Source organism: Ambystoma mexicanum, chromosome 8 (genome assembly GCF_040938575.1).
Source record: "Ambystoma mexicanum isolate Mex_15411 chromosome 8, UKY_AmexF1_1, whole genome shotgun sequence".
Taxonomy (NCBI): Eukaryota; Metazoa; Chordata; class Amphibia; order Caudata; family Ambystomatidae; genus Ambystoma; species Ambystoma mexicanum.
In genome coordinates this window covers 383,407,112-383,419,901 of record NC_090929.1, presented here as the reverse complement: position 1 = coordinate 383,419,901, position 12,790 = coordinate 383,407,112, and the positions used below count along the sequence as shown (strand labels likewise).

Sequence of the window (12,790 nt, the reverse complement as noted above, 5' to 3'; positions counted from 1 at the left end):
TGACATCACAGTATCCACAGACCTTAAATATTTTCTAATTGGCTCACAGGCAACCTCCAGGATGACCATTGAGGGATCAAGTTCTCGTAGCGCTTTGATGGCAGAGATGTAGAGAGTTATTATGTCAGAAGTATTCACACCTGCAAACACAAACAAATGATAAAGACTTATTTTGCATTACGAAAAGAAAGCACCAGTTCCCACTGGATAATGCATAATACTCCAACAAAAGCAAAAGTGTCATTTGATGAGAATATAGGAGTTTTTTTTATAATAACACTACTTATTCATCTACGAAAATTGTACTTTAAATGATTATAGTAGAATGGGATGCAATATTGATTGACACAGTTGCAAAAGCAAGTACACAAGCATATATTTGCTTGAACACCATCCTCAAATCCCTCAAAGCCACATCATATAACAAATAATTGTCCACTCAACAAATCACTCGGACCAGCCCCTCCGATTCCATTCTTGATCATCAACTACTCACTACACCTCAGTCATTTACCCTACTTTGCATGTAAATGGCTAAATGCTCTTCCTTGTGGACATAATCCTGATAATATTGCATACTGCCTCATCACCTGGTAAAATGATAAAAAGGGCAGTGGGAATTCAGGCTGAAAACGGTAACAAATCAACATAGCCTCCTTCGGATCTGCACATTTTCAATGCCACAATCGCCAATATCCAGGACATCAGTAGCACCCTATGTATCATAGATACAAGTAATCTGGGCCTACTGAAATTTTCAGAGGCAATCAACACCAAAACCCTCTCTCTATCCTTCCATCCAGCTTAGGCAATTCCCAAATTTTCAATTCTATCAATTGATATTCTAGATTTACAAAACATATTTAGGTGGGTCCTATTATTCAAGCGACATCACACTAGACCAGCACAACATCAACACAAATCTCCCCATGAAATTGTCAGTGGCAGGTGAAATACACCCACTCAGTGCGTATCTGGGCTCCATTCAAACTCTGTTCACAGTTTACCTCAAACTAAACTTACAGAGGGAATTCATGCACATCAATCAGGCCATGCTCCTGAAACTAACAGAAGAACGGTTATGCAAGAAACACCTTTGAGACTTTTCCACTCCTTCAAGTGGCACATTTCTGGGCTTCTACATGAATTCCACTCCGTCTTTCGAAGGGCATATATAGCAAATCCCAGATGCCCGGTTACTAAATGAAGTGTCAAAAAACACACAAGAAAGCTCAATTACCCCACTGTTAGTCCACCTTGCACTTGGGACAGGGACAAAAGGAGAGAATTTCGTGATAGATTATCTGTTTTATCCATCTAAGAATCACATAGAACAAACATAATTTTCCAAAGAGTAGGCAGAGTAAAAACACATTTTTTAATCAAAGAAATATTGATAACACAAAGAAAAATATGTGATGGGTGCTTTCCGCAAGACACCTCAAACTTAAAGCAAGTTGAAAAACTCAAAAGATTAAAAAGTCCAGCAAAAATACATTTACTACTAGCGGTGTCTAGAGTTAGTATAGTGACATTTATAACAGATCACCTCAGCAAACTATTTCAAACAATTTTGGTTCTTTTGCAAATATTTTCGGGGGGGGGGGGAACTCTAAGTATACAGCATAAAATTCTAATACTGCGGAGAAAAGACACATTAATTGTAGTGTCTGTGGGATGTCTACATATGTTTCGGCACACAGATTACATCAACACCATCCCTGGTGTTCTGCTGTTTTACTTGTGGCCCTCTTCAGGACGGTTAATTGTTTGTCAGTTGACAAAAAGTTCAAAAAACAAATCCCCAGGTGTTTCACACTTTTTTCGTGCTGTAAAAAATGAAGAAGCAGAATTTGTGTTAGTGCTTGGTCTACAACAAAAACGATAAAAACTCTCTTGGTAAAAGTTTGCGTAAGTTGGGCTTTTTTATTTCCCATGTCTCAACTTTTCACTGACCTTTCTATGCTCTTGTGGTTGGACTAAAGGTTGGTTTCTATCGCGGGGGAAGTGAAAGATCACTTCTTTTTCATGAATTCCGTCGTGCAGCGAAATTATTTCTGTTCTGCTTTCGTGGTCAATGGGCGATTTTGTCAGCCAGGAGGCACTTGTAAAAATATTTTCTTTCAAGCCAAGATTTCTTCTCCGGACCTAGTTATAAAACACAATCATATTTTTGATTTTGCTAATTGTTTCTTGATGTGCAGGATGGCGCATGTTATCTAACGTATGTACTAACCTTGTGTTTCTTTGGTGACTTATTGATAGCGTTGACGCTAGATCCCAGAAGCCTTCAGACTTGCTTCGGACACAGTCTTTCAGTTTAATGCCGTTTTTATTTCTGTCTTGCCCACTGTGAGGACAAAAGGTGGGGGGGAGGGGCGTTAGGAGGGCTCTTAAGTTACTTGTAGGCTTTCAATAGTTTAGCAAGAAAAAGGCATCCAGATGTTTCTGTGCCTTGGTTTATCCCGCTTTTCACATCTCAGATATTGGAAAAAACCAGGGATAATTTACCTTATAAATGATACCGGTGGGTTCAGAAGGCTCTCGGTTTTGTGACAGTTCCTCTTGGTCTGCGCGCGGAAGCCAATTCGAATTTCGCTGTGCCGTGTTCTCTTCCGTGTTTGCGTGTCGTGTCACTGTACGTGTGCATTTCTGGTCTGCGTTTTTCTTTGGAAAAGACATACGTCTGGTCCAGACGCCCATCTTGGAAAGGTGTAAATTCATTCGGAGGGCTATTGATTCCAGCTGAGGTTCTTTTTCTTGCGAAATATTTGACTGAGCTTATGCCCGAAGTTCATTTATTTTGCATGATTGCACATTTTATTGCTTGCTGCAGATGGTGTCATGCTGCCATTAATGTGGTTTATAATTGTTAACGCTATCAATAAGTCACCAAAGAAACACAAGGTTAGTACATATGTTAATTAACATGCGCCATCCTGCACATCAAGAAACAATTAGCAAAATCAAAAATATGATTGTGTTTTATAACTAGGTCCGGAGAAGAAATCTTGGCTTGAAAGAAAATATTTTTACAAGTGCCTCCTGGCTGACAAAATCACCCATTGACCGCGAAAGCAGAACAGAAATAATTTCGCTGCACAACGGAATTCATGAAAAAGAAGTGATCTTTCACTTCCCCCGCGATAGAAACCAACCTTTAGTCCAACCACAAGAGCATAGAAAGGTCAGTGAAAAGTTGACACATAGGAAATAAAAAAGCCCAACTCACACGAACTTTTACCAAAAGAGTTTTTATCGTTTTTGTTGTAGACCAAGCACTAACACAAATTCCGCTTCTTCATTTTTTACAGCACGAAAAAAGTGTGAAACACCTGGATTTGTTTTTTGAACTTTTTGTCAACTGAAAAACAATTTACCGTCCTGAAGAGGGCCACAACTAAAACAGCAGAACACCAGGGATGGTGTTGATGTAATCTGTGTGCCGAAACATATGTAGACATCCCACAGACACTACAATTAACATGTCTTTTCTCCGCAGTATTAGAATTTTATGCTGTATACGTAGAGTTTTCTCCCCCCCCGAAAATATTTGCAAAAGAACCAAAATTGTTTGAAATAGTTTGCTAAGGTGATCTGTTACAAATGTCACTATACTAACTCTAGACACCGCTAGTAGTAAATGTGTTTTTGCTGGACTTTTTAATCTTTTGAGTTTTTCAACTTGCTTTAAGTTTATGAGGTGTCTTGCGGAAAGCACCCATCACATATTTTTCTTTGTGTTATCAATATTTCTTTGATTAAAAAATGTGTTTTTACTCTGCCTACTCTTTGGAAAATTATGTTTGTTCTATTTGATTCTTAGATAGATAACACAGATAATCCATCACGAAATTCTCTCCTTTTGTCCCTGACCCAAGTGCAAGGTGGACTAAAAGTGGGGTAATTGAGCTTCCTTGCGTGTTTTTTGACACTTCACAACTTAGTCCCTACTTCAGCTCAATCCCCCTAAAACAAAAAATTGGGACTCAACCCTTTCTTACGCCAGTTACTAAATGAGCCTCCACCAGAAAATCGAACCATTGCTGCTATCCAGACACTCAACACATGGCACGCTTCCACAACAAAGTTGGCAACGCCCAAAAAAAAGGGCTCTTCAACTATGCCATTTCTTCCATAAAAGACTAGCTATATACAGCAGGATGCCTGTACTATAGTCATGACTTACATTAGCCCCACACTTTAGGCGCCCCCCACGTCTACCTTCACAGGTCTACATCCAATTCAAGTAGCTGTTCATCATACACAGAACTCTCCACTCCAGCAACCGAGAACAACCAAATTAGAAATGCCACCCCCCTGCAAATACAACACAAAGTGGATTTTAATAGAGACAATCTGATGGGCCACCAAGTAAAACACCAGGAGACCAGTCTTCTCATTCTATGTCCCATTTACTAGAACCCTCTGCTCATCCATTTTATACTTCCTCCCTGGAGACTTAAGAAATAACTGTTCCTCTTAATGCAACAATCCCATCCCTGATCTAACCCCACATCACCTTCCTCCCTCTACCAATACCACCATTGCTATTGCCAACCTTCTCATTGAGCTATGCTCTGGCTAAAAGCATTGGTTTCTCACAAATTAAATTATGTCCGACTAGCTGTCCCTGATATATTCAATTGACTGAAGTGCCACTGGGATGTTACGTCCCCTATTCTATTTAATTTCTATATGCTCCTATTGGCCAATATTATTAAGAACTTCAATATCTAATTGCAGATGTATACAATGGACAATCAGCTAGTAGCCTGGTCTGGACAATGATTATTGGACCATAGCACAAGCCATTTTCACCTGTGGAGTCTCTCCCAGGCTGCCTTAAAGAAACCAACGGATGGCGGTTTGACTGTAAACTAGCCATCAATATCAACAGATCAAGACATACTCTTTCTCAGCTCTCAAACAGCTAGGTCCACCAACTTGGTAAATCCCATCACTCCCACTATTCTATCACACCTCACTTATCAGAGCCATCATACTCATTAGTTGGCTATGCAAATAATTACTCCACTGCCCTTACTCAGTCCTCCTTAATATGCTATAAACTATTTAAAACAAAGCTGTCAAACTCATTTACAATTTTAAGTCATATAATCATACATCAGTTGTGCCTCAATGACATCAGCTTAAAGTTTACTCCCAGATCAAACTCAAGGTGGTATTGCTCATCCAGAAGACGTTGCATGAGACTGCTCCGTCATTTCTCTGCTACCAGATGATACTTTACTGCCAGGCAGGATCATAAGTCCATCTGCCTTCACTTTATCAGTTCCGAAATTTCAAACGCGGTGCCATTGAGACTGTAGTTTCACTATCTAGGCCACCCAAAGGTAACTATTTTTACTCAGCAAAAAAGAAAACAGGACTTGGTACTGTTTTGCAGTGGCGAGTGTAAAGAAGAAAGGAGGAGAATCAACCCATTGAACTCACAGAAAGGGAACAGAGGTGCGTGTGCCTTTAACAACCTTCCAGCTGGTCAGCTGACTATTTAAGGCCGCCTCTGTCGCCCTTGCGGCGTGAAGCCCTGAGGTGGAAAGGGCTGAGGACTTGGTACTGTTTTGCTGTGGCGAGTGTAAAGAAGAAAGAAGGAGAATCAACCCATTTAACTCTCAGAAAGGGGACAGAGGTGCGTGTGCCTTTAACAACCTTCCAGCTGGTCAGCTGACTATTTAAGGTCGCCACTGTCGCCCTTGCGGCGTGAAGCCCTGAGGTGGAAAGGGCTGAAGACTTGGTACTGTTTTGCTGTTTGGCGAGTGGGTGAGCCGTATTAGTGGTGGCAGCGCCGTCCCCAGCATTGAGGACTCGAGCTCAGAAGCGCTGTGACTGCGCTGGCGGACTAGCTGAAGCTGTAGCCCCACAGCATCCTCAAATCAGTCCCAAAGTAAGTTGCTACTTCTCCTGTTCTTCAGCTGTGGATGATTTTAACCCTGAACCTGAATCTGTTCTACACCTAAATTGTGACACAGTAACTGAAGCACCCATTGCCTCTAACGGACACCAGTATTCACTGGAGGTAGTCTGCCCGGCTGCCGGTGTTGCTGAGGAGATCAGCGGCGCAGTACTTACTGCCGTTGACCGTGTCCGCGCCGAGCATAATTACACCTCGGCGGTTCAAAACTCATTCGAAGCAAGTTCGAAAGTTAATGTCATATTTTAAAACAGCGTTAACATCCCCCCCACGCCAAACTCACAAATAACACTTACCCACGTCCTGACTCTGTGGATGGTGGCTTGGAGGACCCGATTGACGGTGGGGGGAGGAGTTCGCTGCAGCGCGGCATGAGAGCCGTTGTGATTGGGGAGGTGGCCAGCGGCTCCGGAGCCGAGGATGCTGCCCCTGGCGGAGATCACACACAGGGTTTGGGAGGTGTGTCCGCGCAGGGTAGCAGCCCCCCAAAATTATTCAGGGCAGACGCGGCTGCTGCTTCACAACTGAGTGACCCCATGCGCCTCATGTTTGTTTGCGAGGAATTCACTCGTACCATAAAGGATTTAGAGGTCCCGTTTAGCGTGAGTTCTCCATTGAGTGCGCAAAATAACATGCTCAATGGGCACACTCGAGAGCCCAATGACAATGACAACGTCTTTCGGCAACTCAGCCTAAGCCCAGAGGCTCAATGTCGGGAGCCGAGTTTGCAACATGGCAGCCTGATGGAACTGCATTCTGCCGAAAAAAGTGCTGCAAGAAGAGATTCACTGGGTGTTGTTAACAACATACTACAGAACCTAGTGCTCATGAATAAAGCATGTTCAAACAAGCAGCCTAAAGGGCACAGGATACCTGTGGAGTCTCAGGTGAAAACAGCCATAAACAAAACCACACCCAATTAATGGGGGCCACTGGAGACATATGGACAAAAGTTTGCTACAAACGTGTTAAAACACATGAACAACAGCTTAACGGGGAGTCGTGGCATGATTTATCTTGCATTCACTTGACCTCCCAAAAAAGGCATACAGTTCCAAATAGGAAAGAGAACGAAGTTGCAGAGGAGGTGTCCTACAACGAGGCCTCCTTGCACAATGACACCATGGACTCATCCTTGATGGAACGCCAGTTTCCTAAAATTTGGCATGACAAGGATTATCTTCCTGGTAAGATACCTAATCAATAAGTACAACCCCCAAGAACAGAAACGCTTAACACGTTGCCTTCGACTGAACTTCAAACCCTCCTAATGGCATCCTCAGCGATTTCTTTGGCCCCATTCATGAAAGTTTATGAGAATATACATGAGGCAACCAAAGACCTGACGACTGTCGTGGCCATGATGACCTCTAAATTGATTAAAATAGAAAAAACTTGCGATCGCGCGTATCTAGAGCAATACAAGGGAATCAAAAGATTGGATACTGCCTTCAATCTATTAAGTGAGGACAGAAAAGGCGATTCAACCGATAAAAGGTTGTTCGCTGAAGTCGCCCGAGAGGCACTTGCAGTATTCAAACATGATGCAAGACAACCATCCTTGTCAAGTACCCTTGGGGTTTCCAAAACTGATGGAGTTCAAGCAAGCATTAAGACTAGAACTCAAGTTGAGCACGAGCAAAACATTTTATTACACCACCAACAACCCCAAGCTGGTGCTTTGAGTCAGCCGGAATTACAATGCCTTGAGTCGACAACTCCGATCCAGCGCCGATCAGATGACAATTTGGCCCCACTAGAGGCCAAGGAAGACAATGCGGCTTCAATGGATCTAGCAAGCAAGGTCTCGCAATTACCATCAAAGACTGGACCCCCGCTCATCAGTAATTTCTTTTAGCCTAAACGTCGCGGACATGTCATTCCATACGGCATTTGAACATGCCAGACGTTCCGCTAATCAAGCCTTCCATGACATCCAATTGGCATCGACCTCGGGAGTCAAATTTCAACCTGAAGCGAGCTCAAAAGATGAGCCTCTTCCTCCTACAGTGGGGCAGCCAATTGTATATTCAATCTTCACAGGTGGGTCACAAAACTCAGGCAACTCTGATAAATTGCCATTAAAACCTCAACAAGCCGTTAAGATAAACATCAACAAATCAAAGAAACAAAAGGCGAGGAAAGACACTCTAAATGGAGCTCGGAAGTTCTTGAGGAACATTAAAATGGTCCAAATAGTGTCAACTGACACTGACAAACCATCTACGGGCCCTGTCTTACCTAATAACAAAATTCAAACCCAAGGTGAAATCGTAAATTTAACACCCTCAAAGCAATCTCAAACGAAGGTCACAACACCATCTGCGGATATACCGCCAGAGCTCCTAGACTTGTCAATTTACGATGATCCGGAATATGTGGATCTGGATGAATCGACATCGTCAGGCAAAGGCTCAACGAAAAATATGGGGAAGCAAACAACTTTGGTGCCCATCCAAAGCAAGGGTGTATTTGTACAGCCTGTAGCCAAAATATTCTTAGACAAGCCTGAATCATGCCAACTCCGAATCGTCAAGGAGGATTGCAGAACTCCCGTAACAGAACGCGGGTCATATGAAAGAACTTGCTACATCATTGAAGAAACAGACTCTTATCAATCATTGCCTCCCCCCTTACACAGTCTGGCGTTTTTGACAATGCAGGAGAAGAGAAAGCAGTGTCTAGCTAACCTTCAAGCTACTAGACCGGGGAGGTCATGGGTAAACTCGGGCCAAACTGACAAATCAGTAATTGAAAAAGGTCCACACGAGAAGTTGACTACACTCGCCAATGCCGAGTCACTGGATAATAATCGAAGAAAGGTGCAAGGTCTTGTGGCCGACAGACGTCTTCAAAAAGTAAGCCATCCAAAGCCAGTCCCAAACAAGAGCACCATTAACAAGCAAAAAATTGAGAGTTTGGAGTCGATTGAAAACTTGACCATGAATCGAGGAAACTTAATGAAGCTACTCCATTTTGTACCAAGCTTTCGGGCAATAACTTCAAATTTGTGGAGTTTCCAGAAGAAGGAAAGAACGATAAGGTGGTGCTCCACCTAACCTCAGCATTAATTGCAACAACAATATTAGAGGGAAACGTAGCGTTGTTCTCATTGAGGTTCGAGGTCTACAAATTTACTGAGCCCGAGTCGTCACGACCTGCCTCTAATGGAAATTCGGCAGTTCTAAGGGCTGTGTCCACGAAACCACCTCCGGAATCAAGCAGAGGTCCTGCGGGAATGGATACACAAGGGCATTCAAGAATGTCGCAAGGTGTTGACCATAAATGTGATAAATCACTGCCTCCCTTGAGGCTAACTCAAACATCAACGAGCGATGGCGTGAAGGCACCAGATGGACAAAATGCACAAATAAGAATTACAATACAAAGGAAAGGACCATCTGACAGCAACATCAAGGAGGGAACTAAAACTTCAACCTCCCTCCTGTCAAACTATGAATGGCAATGGTTGGCAGGGGCCCTAAACACAAAAACCAAGCAATAACGCCAGGAATTTGAAACCTCACAAGAGTGTAATTTGGCCTCTTGGAACACACGAGGCTTCACACACCTGTTCAACTCAACCTGGCTGGATAACATCCACATTGCGTGCCTTCAAGAGACATGGCTAAGTGACATGCCTATAACATCAGAGTTTGAGGTCGCAATAAATCCGGCAATAGAAGCAAAACAAGGGCGCCCGATGGCAGGTATGTTAACTATGGTGAGAAGATCCTCGGGTTGGCGATCACAAACTCTGTCAACCTTTTTCCTTACATTCAAAAGACCTCTATTGAAAGGTCGGGTGCACACGAGCACATACCAGACCGGATTATAATACTGAATTTGTATTGGAACCATCCAAGAGCGGGAAAGTTAGACTACATCGATCAGATATCAGCTCTAATAGATCTTCGGTTGGAAGCCCTAGGGTGGGTGAAGAAAATCCTTTGCAGTGATTTAAACATCGACCTCTTCAAGCTGTCAAAACCAGAGCTAATCATACTGGCACAGATTTGGTTAAACAAAATGAATCTATGAAATTTCCAGATGTTGAATGGAAGCACTCAAGATGACATACCACCAACATCCATGTGGCATCGTGCTGAGTCATCTTCAATCATAGACTACATGTTCGTGTCTGAAGCTCTGCACCCAAGGATAAACTCGTTGAAAATCTGAAAAACAGCAAACGGCGATCATGACATGCTACTCATGAAATATGCAACAACTGCAACCACTCAAACTCTGTGGGCACATAGAATTCTGGTTGAATCAAACCGAGTACGCTTAAGACTGGATGAGAGTGAAATTAACACCGTGACGAACCAGTATTGTCAACTGGGTGCAAATCTCGAATACGACCAACTATTGACACAATTTAAAACAAAAAAGGTTGGCCTAAAAAACTCATATGGTTCGGGCTCATCACTTTGACCTTGAGATCCTCAAACAAAAACGTAGGATGCGGGCTGCACTTAGGAGAATCCAGTTCCTAGATGATGCCGCTCGTAAATTGGAAAAAAAGGCAGTGAAGCAAAGATAAGAACTGGCTAAAGCTGCACAAGCACGCCTTATTACAAAACGATGCAGAACAAATGTTAGCAACTCTAAAGAATAAAAACACGAGGGACTTTTGGAGCCTTATTAACACTCACAAGCTCCTCAATCAGCATTGCAGTCCTGCATGGTCTCAGAATCTTCTTGGATAGCCCATTTTGAAGCTCTATACAAAACAACCGAACAAGTAAATGTCCCAGTGGAAACATCTACGAAACCATGGGCCTTGACCTTCTTGAGAGACGATATTGTATCAATAATCAAGAACGCAAAAAGATTGCGAGCCCCAGGCCCGGATGGCCTTACCAATTTTACCATTAAACAGCAACCAGAGTCATGGGCAGCCCTATGTGTAGCTTTATTCGATAGAATAACCAAGTGCCGTAGGACCTGAAAATCTTGGAAGTCTGCAGTTATCGTCCCGATTTTCAAGAAGGGTGATAGAACATGCCCTAAAAACTATCATCCAGTTGCATTGTTGGAAGTACTAGGGAAAATCTATGCCACAATGTTAAATCAAACCATGTAGATAAAAGGCAATCTGGGTTCGTAAAACAGGTGGGCTGCTTGCTAAACCTGCTACTTTTCAATCTGATTAAAATGGAGGCGATAAAGTCAAACACGAAGGTCTATTTGGCCTTCATTGACTTTTCATATGCATGCAACACCATTGACAGGTCACTCCTGTGGTTTAAACTACAAAGTTGGGGATGCCCAGACGATTTACTAGCAGCTATTCGAGATCTCCACTCTGAAACTTCAATAAAAATCCGTCTTGATCGTTCTGGAACTCTAGCTCCACCGATTAAAACCCATAAAGGGGTAAAACAAGGATGTCCTCTAGCTGCCGCAATATTCAGTTTATTTGTATCGGATATAGGTCTATCCATCGACTCAGTAATTTATTTTCCACCAAAAGTAGCTAGGTCACACCTAAGCTGGCTCTTGTATGCCGACGACTTGGTCCTGATGGACGTAACACCCGTTGGCCTTCAAAGTAAAAACTGAACGCTGTCTGCCAATACGCCGCAACCAACCAACTTTTGATAAACACAAAAAAAAAATTGAAATTCTAGTGCTCAAGAACTTGAATGGCCAAAGCGTGAAAAAACTTAGATGGTTTCTAGGACAGGATTTAATTCAGACATCCCAGAGTGTAAAATACCTTGGAATGCTAATAAACTCATCCATCAACGATGGGCCATGGATCGCTGATACTCAAAGGAAATGCAGGCAATTGGCAAGTCAAGCCGTCATCATGCAAAAGAAATTTGGGACATTTTCAATAAAACCATTGTTGGCTTTTTACCAGCAAAAAGTAATCTCAGACTTGCTATATGGTGCTGAAAATGCATTGGGCTGTGCCCACGAAACATGGTCATCGCTAGAGAATTGTTTCTGGTCCAAGGCACTGGCTATCCCAAAGGTAATCCTGACAGCGTGTGTGAGATATGAACTGTCGCTCATATCGCTCCACGCTAGGGTATGCTGGAGCACGGTGAGCCGGTTTCGTAAAATTCGCTATCGCGAGCAAATACTGCAATTTGACATTTTTCATTGTTCAACACAGGTGAACAATAGCATGGTGTCACTGTGGATCAAGAGATGCGAAGGGATCCTGAAAGAACATGGAATCAGTCTGGACATACTTCATGACAACCCGAATGCCGCAAAACTAAAAATCTGGCGTGCCGAATGGGACCAAACTTATACTCAACAAGCTGCGGCAAAAATGATGAGCGAATTACCGCTTGAAATTAGGGCATTCAACTCACCACAATGCTACATCGAGCTGTTGCCAGATCCTCAGGCACAAAGAGTGTTCATGATGTTACGTCTAAATACATTTAAAACCAAGGAACGGATGGGCGCATGGAAATGTAACAAAACCATAAATCCAATGTGCAGGCTATGTACTCAGGACAAGGAAACCCTTAAGCATTTAGTGTTATTGTGCACGAAGCTCCGATCTGAAATGACAACCCACATGGGTCCTTGAAGCCTAAATCACCCCTCCCTCTCTGCAGACGACTGGTGGGCCTACATGTTTCAAGGCTCTGATATGAAACGGTTACTGCCATTGACCCGCTTTTTAATAATAATTGAAAATTGCTTGAATCTGCCGTTAGTTGACGAACAATGAAGTCAGTGATTGGGTTGTAAAAAAGCCGGCTAGAGGGGTCTTCATAGGAGTGTGTCTATGACAAAAATTCTTATGTGTTTTGTTATGTGTATTGGTTGTAACATTTTAAAGGTTTGTGATAAACCGATAAAATAAATTTAAAAAAAATGTTA

At 42.7% G+C, this 12,790-nt stretch overlaps 1 protein-coding gene across 1 annotated transcript in view; it reads right to left on the bottom strand.

Annotated features, from left to right (window-relative positions):
• The window catches only part of ANAPC2 (anaphase promoting complex subunit 2), a 649,174-nt gene that overhangs the window by 325,292 nt on the left and 311,092 nt on the right, over positions 1-12,790 (bottom strand). The window contains exon 6 of the mRNA XM_069609853.1: positions 23-140. Coding sequence (XP_069465954.1) covers positions 23-140 — 118 coding nt within the window. The remainder of the gene's footprint in view (positions 1-22; positions 141-12,790) is intronic.